Genomic DNA, 14,019 nt, shown 5'->3' with positions numbered 1-14,019 from the left:
CAGTGTTAAGTGTACTAATGGTTGTTATGAACATCGATGACTTGTTTCGCGAAGTCATTCCCTTGCGAAGATTTGGTTAACCATGGTTATTGTGTTGTAAGCGTAAGCAAATTATGTTATTCGAGATATATATATATATATATATATATATATATATATATATATATATATATATATATATATATATATATATATATATATATATATATATATATATATTGTATACATATAATGTTGTATTGTCGTGATGTAGCTAACCCTCCGGGTGTAGTTTATTGGCATTGTTCACATCGTTGTTGGTGAACTTATATTTTGTTGATGTATCTTTAGCTCGTTGCTTAGTGATCTTACGGTATGCTTAGACTAGCTTGCCTTTATGCTTGGATGCTCCGGTATGCAGTATTTGGTTTTGTGTGGCGTGTCCATTTTATGCATATATATGTATGTAGTATATTCTCACTCACTAAGCGTTAGCTTACCCTCTTGTTGTTTACATTTTTATAGATTGCATGGATGAGGTGGCTCGGGTAAGCGTGGGAACTAGTGGACTTGCGTAGTTTGCTTTAGAAGACTTGCTTTTGGATTTGATTAGGATTGGTAGCGTATCCCCAATCCCATGCTCGGTCTATGTTTTGAATTTAACTAAGTAGGTCGAAATGGTCACTTTGTGGTAATTTGGGTCCATGTGGGCCTGTTGTCGTAAAACTCGGTTTTATTGTGGAAAACTCTTAGTTTTAATTATTATAACATATTGTGAAAGTGTCTTGGTTTAAAAGTGTCGGGAAGCGGGTTTTTTGCCCGTGTGAAATCGTTAAGCAAGACAGAATCTGGCAGGCATTCTGGACGCCGTCCAGATCTGCTGGACGCCGTCTAGGTCTTAAGGGCTGGACGTCTTCCAAGCTTTTGGACGCCGTCCAGAAGGGCTGTCTCTAGAAGAAAAAAAAATTCTGGCACGTTTTCGGATGGTTAACGGGTTGGGTTGTTACAAGTGGTATCAGAGCATGGTCTAAGGGATTTAGGCGACTTGAGATAGGTGCCTAGACTTAGACTTTTGTGTGTGCTTAATTGTTGCGGGACTTGTAGGAGTACAGGTCGAAATGGGTTATAGTTAGTGCCTTGTTGTAGGTGTTCTAACGTTTATATTAGTAATGCGGATATTATTAATATGTTATTGTGTTGTGATAATAATTCTTGCGTGTCCTTATATCGCGTAGAATTTTGTTTGTGTTTGATTTTATCATCGAGTGAGGCGGTTGTTGTACTAACGAGTGGATACGGCATGTGTGCGTAATAAGGACTTCCAAACCTTATTACGTGTGCAAATCGTGTCTAACAAGTGATGTACGACGAGTGTGTAGCAAGATGGACCGGAGGGGAGTGTGGGTTTTATACGTTCTTGATCTAATTCGCGTTGCATTCCTTAGAATGGCGACGGGAAGTGGGATCGAGACGAACGATGCGGAGTTTAACGCTAGAGTTGCGGCCGCTGTTGCGGAGCAAATGAATGCGTTTCGAGAAGAAATGGATAGGAAGTATTCCGAACTTCAAGGTAGTGGTGAAATGGAGCGATGTCTTAAGAACTTCATGAGGACTAAACCCCCGATGTATGACAGGAAACCAGATCCTTTGGTGAGCACAACTTGGATTTCGGATGTCGAAGGGTGTTTTCGTACTATTGATTGCCCTCCCGAGAAAAAGACGAGATTCGCTACTAGTCTGTTGCGGGGCAGGGCAAGGGATTGGTTGGATGGTAAGATCGATCTTGTCAGTGGCGAAACGTTTATGGCCTTATCGTGGAACGAGTTTAAGGAGGAATTCTTCGAGGAGTTCCGGACTTCGGCCGATTTGTGGGAATTGCGTAATGAGTTGCGAAATTTGCGACAAGGATCTATGGATTTGAATACTCTCAAGACGACCTTTATGGCGAAGGCTCGTTTTTCCCCTGAGTATTTGGGGAATGATCGTTTGTTAATGGGGGATTTCTATCGGACCATGAATGATGACTTGAAAAGTAAAATTAGTCGGGGTCAAGCGAAATCGTCTGCGGAGTTATTCGCCTTGGTTAGAGGTTTCGAGTCGTATTCACGATCCAAGAAGAGTGAACCTGCAAGTGAGAGAAGGGTTGTTTCGTATGGTGCTCCGAGTAAGAGGACTAAGGGTCCGAATGCGAGCACGGGTGGTACACGGATGGGTATATCGGACTCGAGTGCGCCTAAGTGTTATAATTGTGGCGTGAGGGGTCACAAGTCTTGAGAATGTTCAGTGCCAAAGGATGATGGCATGGTGTGCTTCGTCTGCCAAGAGGAAGGACATCGTAAGTCGGAATGTCCCGAGTTAGCGGGGACGGGTGCGACAAGGAGACGTTAAGGTATGTTTCGTTTTAATAAATATGTTCTTTGATTATTTATTGTGTGTCGTTGAGTTTGAGTTGGTTAAATGCATGGTGTTGTGCAAGTTATTGATATGGGTGACGTTCCTAATGGAAGTACCCTATGGTGACGTTTTGATTGCTGGGTGAAGGGCGTAAGACTTGGCGTAACCAAGCATTCCTTAGTATTTGGGAAATGTTTCTACCAAGCCATGGAAATGGATTTTGGTGTCGGTTGTTAATCGCGTGTTCGCTTTTGTGTTGAAGTTATTGAACCATGAGGTTCGACGGGTGGGATGAAACCTGAGAAATCGAGTTTTTTTGAATCTCGATGTATGTTGGTAAAGGAGTCTACGTGACGCGACATTAGGTGCCTCTTTTATACCTACTAGCGTGGTGTTCGACTCCGATTGTGTTATGGTTACATTGTACTTAGGGTACCGAAGTGAAACCCTTAAGTACATGAGTGACTAGGTGAAATTTGACAAACTAAAGCAATTGGAGGATTGCGAGGGTATAGTTTGTGTAGTTTGTGGTACACTTTTCGTTTGAAGTGTTTAAGGATAGGTTAAAATCCTTCGTATGCTCAAGGTTGGAGCAAGATGTGGTGATGGGTCGTGTGAGCCCAATAGTTGGTAAAGTCTACCTTTGGTAGCACTGTACGGTAGTACGAGTTGTGGATATGGAACGTAGTTCCAAGTGGGGGAGTTACACTCCCGCACGAGGAGGCCTTAGGGTGAAAATTCGGATAATGCTTATGGTAGATCCGAAACTTGTGTTGGGACCTAGTTTTGGTCGATTTGTGGTAGAGTACAATTTTGGTTAAATTGTACTTATGATTTTGGATTTGGAAATTATCACCGAGGTGGTAATGTGGTAAATCTCGTTGAGAGATAATGGATGTGTTTTGCGAGCAAGGTGAAATCCCTCGGTTAAGGGATGTGTGTGTCGGATTCTCTTTTAGAGAATTTTTGTTTTGTGCCTATGTTCGATATAGGTGGTTCTTGCTCGATTGTGTGAATGGTTAGTGGTATCTGTTAGGATTCATTATGGCGTAGCAGAGCGCGATGTTACGCTACTCGTTGTTCGAGGCCAAAAGGGCGTTGATTGGTGAAGCATGACCTTCGGGGTCCGCTGACTTCATCATGGTATTGTTGATTGGTGAAGCATGACCTTCGGGGTCCGCTGACTTCATCATGGTATTGTTGATTGGTGAAGCATGACCTTCGGGGTCCGCTGACTTCATCATGGGAGTAGTGATATATCGGTGAAGCATGACCGTTGACGGGGTCCGCTGACTTCATCCGGTGTTGAGTGATCTATCGGTTGTTTTATACACCGATGGTGGGGTGGTGAGGACCATGTTGTGTGATTAGTGATGTGATAGCCGTGTTTCGCTCACATGTTGTTACGGGTGTGACAATAGTCGATTTTGTACACCTTAGGATTAGCATTGCCATAGTCATTTTGGGCGCTTTTGGTTTTAGCCGTTGTTTATGATGTTAGGATAGTGGCGTATTGGTTGTATTGCGCACTACAAAGGATGTTTAGTGGTAAGTGTAATCCGTAAGGATTCATGTGGTTCGATCTTTAACGTTCGGATTGTTGACTTTAGGTTGAGACTTGGTCGCTTTTAGCGTTGTCCTTGGTAAAGGTACGCTAGGGAATTTATATCTCGGTATGAGATTGGTTGAGTTTTTCCCGATATGGGGATTTGAGCAGGTATTAGTGCTCGGATGTGGTTTTGATAAATCGCGGGTGACGATTTTAGTTGTTAAAGGTGATCCAATGGGAAGAGTTGCCTAGGAAAGTCGGATTGGGACTTATGTTTGAGGACCGTAGGGTGTGGTCCGTTTGGTTAAGTGACGAGGATCACGAGGACGTGATCGATTCTAAGTGGGGGAGAGTTGTAACACCCTGTTTCTGTTTCTGATTTTGTAGTAGATCGGGACGCCGTCCAGATAGGGGGACACCGTCCAGCAACAAAAGGTGGGACGCCGTCCAAGGTTTGGGACACCGTCCAAACTGTCTGTCGAGCCAGCTGTTTTAATTTGTTATAAATGGGTAAAATGGTAATTTCACTTGGGTGCCGGTTTGGAGCCTTCAAGGCTGATCCCTTGATCATTTTTGGATCACTTTACACCCACACAAACACTCTCAACCTCATCTAGATAGAGAGTAAGGGTTTTAGAGAGAGAGGTGGATTTGGAGAAGAAGGAGTCGGATTCTCGCTAAAGCTCGGGTTCTAAAGTTGTTCATCTCGCTCCTAGCTACGTTGTGGTAGTATTGGTAAGCTCAAACTCCGAATTTCAATTGTTAGATTTGATATTCAAGTTAGGGTTTTGAGCTAGTTTGTTGTAAAACCCTTCTAGATGATGAAGTAGGTTTATGGTGACTTGTTATTCTTGTCACTTGGCGGGTTTTGGGTCGGTTGACGATTTGGCCTTGATTAGGGTTTGATAATGAGTTTAATCACTAGGTTTAGTGATATTGGAAGTGTTGGAACACTTTTGGGTGTATTTGGTTAACTAATTTTGAAATGGGTCAAAATTAGGGTTTCGGTGTCAAAATGGGTATGACACTTGTTTAACATTTGTGATCGGGTTTAATTGGCATATTATGACCATTCTCACTTGTGTTAGTGATTATTGGTTAGTTTGGGCGCGGTTTGTGCTTGGAAGTGCATTTGGGTCGGAATTGCACTAGTTGTCAATTTGGGTTGATTTGTATATCCACCCAAATTGTGTTACTTGTTATGTGATAAATGGATTAGGTACATTCCATCGGCGATTGCGGATTATTCAGTAGCATTCTTCAAGGCGACAAGGTGAGTGTTAATATCCTATATGCATATGTATGTGTAGGATGCGTGCGGGTCGGGTGAAGGGGTTCTCGCTTATAGAACTCGCTTTTCGTATAGGTGGAATTGTTGGACTTGTGTATAGGTCCAATTGGCACGGTTGTGCGTTTTGGTTGACCACTTTGGCGAGGTGCACACTTTGTGTGTACGTTATCACATGGGCGTGTGATGTGGACTTATATAACCCCAATGACGAAGGGTTAATATAGTGAGTGGAATAATTATATGTGTAGGTATATAATGTATTTATTTGTTGTAACGTGAGATGTGAAGTGTCGATGTGCTAAGACACCACATTTCACGTGACGAGTGAAGTGTCGATGTGCTAAGACACCACTCAAAGTAATGTGACGGATGAAGTGTCGATGTGTTAAGACGCCACCCGGGGTGAAGTTTCGATGTGTTAAGACACCACCCGGAGTGAAGTATCGATGTGCTAAGATGCCACTCCTAGAGAATAACGGGTGAAGTGCCGATGTGTTAAGGCACCACTCGAGGTGAAGTATCGACGTGTTAAGATGCCACCTCAAGTAAAATGAAGAGTGAAGTGTTGAAGTGTTAAGACACCACTCGGGGTGAAGTGTCGACGTGTTAAGACGCCACCCAGGGTGAAGTATCGACGTGTTAAGATGCCACCCGTGGGGTTAGTGTACGCAGTGTTAAGTGCACTAATGGTTGTTATGAACATCGATGACTTGTTTCGCGAAGTCATTCCCTTGCGAAGATTTGGTTAACCATGGTTATTGTGTTGTAAGCGTAAGCAAATTATGTTATTTGATATATATATATATATATATATATATATATATATATATATATATACATATATATATATATATATATATATATATATATATATATATATATATATATATATATATATATTGTATACATATAATGTTGTATTGTCGTGATGTAGCTAACCCTCCGGGTGTAGCTTATTGGCATTGTTCACATCGTTGTTGGTGAACTTATATTTTGTTGATGTATCTTTAGCTCGTTGCTTAGTGATCTTACGGTATGCTTAGACTAGCTTGCCTTTATGCTTGGATGCTCCGGTATGCGGTATTTGGTTTTGTGTGGCGTGTCCATTTTATGCATATATATGTATGTAGTATATTCTCACTCACTAAGCGTTAGCTTACCCTCTCGTTGTTTACATTTTTATAGATTGCATGGATGAGGTGGCTCGGGTAAGCGTGGGAACTAGTGGACTTGCGTAGTTTGCTTTAGAAGACTTGCTTTTGGATTTGATTAGGATTGGTAGCGTATCCCCAATCCCATGCTCGGTCTATGTTTTGAATTTAACTAAGTGGGTCGAAATGGTCACTTTGTGGTAATTTGGGTCCATGTGGGCCTGTTGTCGTAAAACTCGATTTTATTGTGGAAAACTCTTAGTTTTAATTATTATAACATATTGTGAAAGTGTCTTGGTTTAAAAGTGTCGGGAAGCGGGTTTTTCGCCCGTGTGAAATCGTTAAGCAAGACAGAATCTGGCAGGCATTCTGGACGCCGTCCAGATCTGCTGGACGCCGTCCAGGTCTTAAGGGCTGGACGCCGTCCAAGCTTTTGGACGCCGTCCAGAAGGGCTGTCTCAGGAAAAAAAAAATCTGGCACGTTTTCGGATGGTTAACGGGTTGGGTTGTTACATCTACCCGCCCTCGGCCTCCCTCACCTCGTCGCCCTGTAACTTTTCATATCTAAGCATATTCAAGGACGTATGTTTGTTGGTGTTTTGTACATATTAACGGCTATATAGCCGTTGAAATGTCTTTTATTTTTTTTTATTTTTTTTGTTTTCCAATATCTCCACTATATATATACTACTATCCCATGTCAACATACATCACAATTTTACTCTCATCACATACCAATATATATCACACTTTTAAACCCTCAATATTACTCAACAATCACCAATGGCTCCAAATTGGATAGTCTCACAAAATTTGCATTAGATGCTGCGAGTTCGAATTTTGGTATTATCGCACTCGATCTACTTGATATGATAGATCAAGAAGAAAAAGAAATCGTCCAGCCGATCTCAATAGCGCTTAGAAGATTTTTATTAAGAGATCGAGAGGGAACCGGTATGCGTTTATGGAATGATTATTTTTTCGATAATCCCACTTTTCTCGGAGATTATTTTCGCAAACGTTATAGAATGAGTCAGCCATTGTTCATACGCATATGCCAAGGTATAATTAATTATTCTCAAGAACTTATTCCGGATGATTTTTTATATTTTCGTCAAAGGCGGGATGCTACCGGGTTGCTTGGTTTCAATGTTTTTCAAAAATGCACATCTACAATACGACAATTACCGTACGGTACTGCACCTGATGCTTTTGATGAGTACTTACATATGGGTCAACTAACGTCATACGATTGTTTGAATAATTTTTGTAAAAGTGTATTTCACTTGTACGCTATTGAATATTTGAGAAAACCGACTTCACAAGACGTACAACGACTTTTAAACAGCGAATGCTAAAATACACGATTTTCCGGACATGTTAGGTAGTCTAGATTGCATGCATTCGGCATGGAAAAATTGCCCATATAGATACAAAGGTCATTATACAAGAGGAGATCACGGATACCCAACAATCATGTTAGAAGTGGTTGCATCATATGACTTATGGATTTGGCACGCTTACTTTGGACCCGCCGGTTCAAACAACGACATAAATGTGCTTAATCGATCTGATTTATTTAACGATCTACTTCAAGACACGACACCTCCGTGTATTTTTTCGGTTAGTGAGTGTAATTTCAATAAATGTTATTATTTAACCGATGGGATATATCCTGAATGGGCGACTTTGGTTAAGTCTTTCAAAAGTCCACCTACCCCTGAAGCAGCAAAATTTAAGAGGTTTCAAGAAGTTGCCCGAAAAGATACTGAACGGGCTTTCGGAGTGCTTCAAGGTCGTTGGACAATAATTAAAAACTCTTGCCGACAATTCTATGTTGAAAGAATCCGAAGAATTATGCGCACTTGTGTTATATTACATAATATGATCATCGAGGACAACGGAAGGGCAATGTGTGACCTTGAAGAAAATTATAATCTCGCTTGTCGTCCAAGAAGATCCATTAAGGAAAGGGTTCAAGCGCACATTCACGCTAATAAAGAATTGCGAGATTCGACCATTCACCATCTTCTACGACAAAAGCTCATCGAACACATTTGGAATCTTTCGGCGAATTTTCGTATCCGACACGTACCACAAGTGGGACCTTCCAGTACAACCGCCAATGATGACCAAGACGAAGACCAAGACGAAGAGGAAGACGAAGACGACGAAGAGAACGAAGACGAGGACGACGAATGTGATGAAGATGATGAGTAGTTTAATAGTTTTTTATTTGTGTTTAAGTTTATGTAATTTATAACTTATGTTCAATTTTTGTCATTTTTTTTATCAAAAAATGTAACCGCATGTTTGTTGTTTAATAAATGTGATGTATAATAATTTTATTTATTTTTAAAGTTAATAATAATAATAATAATAATAATAATAATAATAATAATAATAATAATAATAATAATAATAATAATAATAATAAAATTTGAGAAAATATGTCATGGTTGGCAATGGTGTGTTATAGAAGAAGTGGTGAGGAAGGAGGAGAGAGAAAACTGATGTGGCGCTTAGGAAGCGTTGAGGAAGACGTCATGGTTGAGAGTGGTCTAATACCCTTCTCGTGATATTAGCTTTAATGGTTGGGAGACTTCGCATCTCAGGCTCTCAACACATTGACTACGCAAGGTATCGGGATATATGTTGGACCATGAATTCATGTGCGTCTTCTTATCATATTTCTAACATTTGAAATTTAAGTACTATTTTTAATTAACGTCAACCTTCTAGGAGTCTAGGACTATAACTTATTGATCACAAATTTATTGTTCATATTTTCAGCTTTAATTATCCAAATGTTATACTAATACACCTACATGTGCCGATGTTACAACTTTTTTTTTTTTTTTTTTTTTTTTTTTTTTTTTGTCAAACATGACATTGATGAGCGCATACCACGGTATACACAAAAATTGCATTAGTATCGTGTTAGTTACTTTTTCAAGCTAACCATATTAATTGCACCAAAGTAAATGTCTTACATCTTATAAAATCTAATCTTGAAAATGACCAATCATTCATGTTTCTGCATCGTAGAGTCTACTTTTACAAACCCTTAATGGTATATATTTGGTAACTTCTGGGAGTCTAGCTCTAAAACACAGTCAAACTTAGATAAAGTAGACAGGTTATTTAATTATTAGGGATTATGCCAATTATGTCACAAGTACAACATTGGACATGGACATAAAGATCTAAACCGAAACTCCCTATTTAACTAGCTTAAACTACTACGAGTAATTGAATATCAATACGAATAAGATAATCCGATTTACCATCTATTCATATGACATTACGACCATAGAATAACTCGGTTAGATCGTGTAGCCTGAACTCAAAAAACCTTTTTTGATACTTACACAAGACCAACATTACTATTGGTAATTTGGTGTTATCAATAATCATTTTCGTTAATTGGGATTTTCGTGAAAATAAAGGGTTATCGAGGTATACTTAATAACAAGTTTGGAGAATGTGGAGTGCACAGTTATTGGTTACTCGATACCGTCTTAAAAATTGCAGGAGTCAAGGTGTGCACATATTGAAATGAGTTGATAACGGCCAAGTGGTTTTGTAACCATCAGTATCCGCCATTTCAAAAGGCGTAAATAGTTATAACTGTAAGGATCGAATAGCCTAAACACAATGTCCTGCAATATAAGCCCAAGAGTCCATCATTTTCTAAAATCAATTGGTGATAGAGGGACTTTCCGTTAGACTTATATACATACATTTGTTTTGTCCCATGACCGATGTGGGACTTTGGTTTGCACCCTTACAAACCTTCCCTCAAACCCAAGTATATCTGGGCCTCCCCTCCAACGATAGTCCGAATCCAACATTTACCGCCGTCAACTCGAAACTCTCAACCTGGTGGGAGGGCAAGAAGATTTCGATACAACGCTTCCAAGATCAACTCGGAACTCTCAACCCCATCTTTTCCACCCCTCTCTTCGTGATTTCATATATACTAGATTTATGAGCTCGTGCGTTGCACGGGGACTCGTCCGCAAACATTATTAGTTTTTAAACTTATATATGAAATAACGATATTATACGAAAAGTGTCAAAGTATTGTTGTGGTTGAATTAGTAAAATATGTTTTTGTACACAACACACATCAATAATATTTTGATAAATTTTGTTCATACATGTATTGATTACACAACATAATCGTAAAATGTTATATCAATTAACGATATGATAAAGACAGTATCGCAAGTATTGTTGTTGGTGAACTGTCTTATAAGTTTTGTTTTACACAAAACTTATAGATTAAGGCTACTAAATCCGACAATAGCAAAACACAAAACACAAAACACATAACAACATTAATATTATTATTATCCTATATATTATTAGGTGCCTAGGTTTTTTTAGTTTTGACTAAACTCACTCAGAAAGTTTGTCATAGAATACTTAGAAAACATTATTGTGATGAACTTTGCTGCTGATGATATAAAAAAGATTATTCAATAAAGTAATTGATCGAAAGTAATCATATAATCATGCCCGGTTTTTTACTTATTAGTGTTACGCAATTTGTTGATAATGACTTAAAACAGGCATCCAAACACCCCTTAACTTACTTTACTCCCTTCTAGAATTTTAGTCAGCAATATCAGTTTATAACCTTACTCTTTCCAATTAGTTTGAGTCATAATGTAAACTTACCAAACTGCCCACACATTTAATAAAGCATATAAAAAAACGATACATACCTTTCAAATTGATGGTAAAAAGGTCGAGGTCAACCGCGAGATGCCACTGTGGACATCGGTGTTCTTTTACGATGCATTCTAGGACGTTTCACATTCAATGCGAGTACTACATTGTCAAAGTTTAAACTGGTAGCAGGTAGCGGGTAGTTAAAACAAAACAAATAATGTCTACATAAAATTACATGCTCACTTTCCCATTGGGTCTTCTGAGTCCTTTATTACCTGCAACACAGCAATATAAAAGAAGTTAACACATTACTAACATTCATATAAAGAAACCAACACGCCTATATTCACAAAATGAAGCAGCTCATTAGAAAAAATTAAGTAGCAGCTCAAAGAGTATACAATAAGGAGTCAACCAAGTAGCAATTCTAAGTATATTCAAATGCTTTTGCATTATTATAGTTAAAGAAAAATGTGCAAAAGAGTTATTAATTTTGGCCAAACCCATTTTAACATGTAGTTAATTTACTTATTTGACTGGACCGGCTACTTAGAGTCGCCGATTATGACACTTCTTTTGTGTAGTATCAATCACAGCTTCGTTATTAGATGCAAAACTAATACCAACAACATTTTCACTAACATTCATGTTAGCACAACTCGCAAAACAACCATAAATACTAATGTTGTTCAAACGATTAGCACGCTGCAAGAAATACCTACTGGAAAACTGTCTTGAAAAAACAGACGGAGCAATAGTACCCACTCACACATCAAAAGGATCACCAGGAACGCTACCACTATGATACGTATATGTTACAAATATGTATATATGACCAAATATGAGCCCGTCTGTTAGACCGAAGCGTAAAAAATAAATAAATACGTAAAAAAACATATATGATGATAAACAAAGCACAATAGGTAGCTACAAACCAATAAGGAATTTGTATACAAATAAATAGAAACCAGTTAAATTTATATATAATGTAATTACCTGCAGTAACTCCAACTCCTAACAAACTGGATTTAGATCATTAAAGGGGACAAAAGTATGCTCATGAGGACCATTCCATTCAGATTTATCAAACGCCATTGCAATTGACTTTCCAATGATCATTAATTTGCAGTCACGTGTTCAATGGATTGATCAATACCTCTCAGGGTTATCGACTACAGCTGCATTACGAATTACATAATGACCGTTCTCATTCATAACAGACTCAAACTTCGGCTTTTAAAGAAAAAAATACTATAGATAGACTTTTATAAAGAAACACTTATAATACAAATAAGGTATATTGTCATACTAAATGTATCTTTAAACACTTATAAAGATACATAACAAAACTACAATTTTAACCCAATGTATCCTTATTAAGATAAGTATTATGTGTATAGAAATTGAAATCTACTTTCGGAAGACAACATACCTGATCAAAATTCGAAGATACCCGATCAAACGAAAATCAGAAGATACCTGCTGCTCCTGAAAAGCCAACACCATGTAATATTATTGCATCTCAGATACATCTCAGCCTGTTGACATACTTTTACAATAACCATCATAACAATTCCAACTCAATGTCAATTTCCTGAAGTTGTTGATAAAAGCTAAGTACTCTTCAATCCTATTCAAATACAGATTTATTAACACATAATGTATATAAGAAACTTACAATAAAATCTCAAATATAACAAAAATCAACCTTCACTGTTGCTGAAATCGCCTAATTTGGAGCTCGCATCCGCACTTTCTGACCTTTTCTTTCAGTATCTTGTATATTCAGTCATATGAGATACAATATCGAATAAACATAATACAAATCAATAACACTACTCAAAACTTATATAGACAACACAAAAAGTTGAAAAATTCAAAATATACCAAGTCAATCACCTAAACATACCTCTTGTGACTATACCTCTTTTGACTTAGATATGATTCATATCTATGAAGTGTATGCGTACATTCGCAAGTAATTATATTACACTTAGATATGATTCACTTACACTTAGGTATTTGATTCGGTATGACAAAGACAGTATCACAAGTAATTTTGTGCATGAAATCCCGAATCAAATACCTAAGTGTAAGTGAATTATATTAAACTGTCAATTTAAAAAAATCATAAAAATTAACAAACCAATAGTGAAATTCGTATATGGAAAATGAAAATTAAAAACCTGTAAGGAAATCGTATGACTTCAAAATTGATTTTAGCAGATATACTCCTTTTAATTGTTTCAGGCGGTTAATAAGAAACCTTTATGCAAATCATTTCGTTAAACATGAAAGCCAAAAAAATCCATGTTGCAGAATCGAATACCATTCTTTAAAAAATAATGCACTGCACAAAATACTCACATTTTAACATCAGATAAAAATCATTACTATATAAATATAGATAAAATATAAAATAGAAACAATAAATGACTCACCCGGTTGTGAAAGGCTTATTTTTTTTGTGTTTTTATCTCTAACCCAACAAACATATTTCAATTAGCCAGAAAGTATGAGGGTGACCCAACCATCTTGCCACTTCTATTAACGATGTATAGATACCTTATCTTCACAACCGGGTACACAGATGCAGAAAAGGCGTGATTCTTGATGCCATAACCTATAACTAACCTTGATTGTGATTCCCCTCAAAAGCTTATATTGGAGCCTGTAACCTGATTTGAACTACACTTTGCCATATAAAACATAATTCTTAATCAATGTAACCAATGAAATCGAATTCATAAAAACTGCATAATCAAAGAATCACTAATTAATGAATTTTACCTAAATGAGGCTGCATAAACATCTAAACATTCGTACACCAGGTCGCTGCCATGAAAAGATAAAAGTAGAAAACAAACCTGGCTGTAGCTTTGTGGTTGATAAGAAACCTTTGGTTGCCAGCAGCTATTAACAAAACCCTAAAATCATAGGGCAGTTCTTAGAGACATTCGATGAAATATACACAC

General features: G+C 37.8%; 1 protein-coding gene across 1 annotated transcript; it reads left to right on the top strand.

The window, feature by feature from the left end:
- The first annotated feature begins 7,741 nt into the window (after positions 1-7,741).
- On the top strand, positions 7,742-8,584 carry LOC139842257 (uncharacterized). The gene has a single exon (XM_071832422.1). It carries the CDS (start codon positions 7,742-7,744, stop codon positions 8,582-8,584), a length of 843 nt encoding a protein of 280 aa, XP_071688523.1.
- The last annotated feature ends 5,435 nt before the right edge of the window (positions 8,585-14,019 follow it).

This window comes from Rutidosis leptorrhynchoides, chromosome 4 (genome assembly GCF_046630445.1).
Source record: "Rutidosis leptorrhynchoides isolate AG116_Rl617_1_P2 chromosome 4, CSIRO_AGI_Rlap_v1, whole genome shotgun sequence".
Classification (NCBI taxonomy): Eukaryota; Viridiplantae; Streptophyta; class Magnoliopsida; order Asterales; family Asteraceae; genus Rutidosis; species Rutidosis leptorrhynchoides.
Note: the sequence above shows the minus strand (reverse complement) of the source record. Positions and strands in the feature narration are given on the sequence as shown.

Bases quoted from the DNA above. Each gene is read 5' to 3' on its own strand.
- LOC139842257 (XM_071832422.1), top strand. From the start codon at position 7,742: ATGTTAGGTAGTCTAGATTGCATGCATTCGGCATGGAAAAATTGCCCA.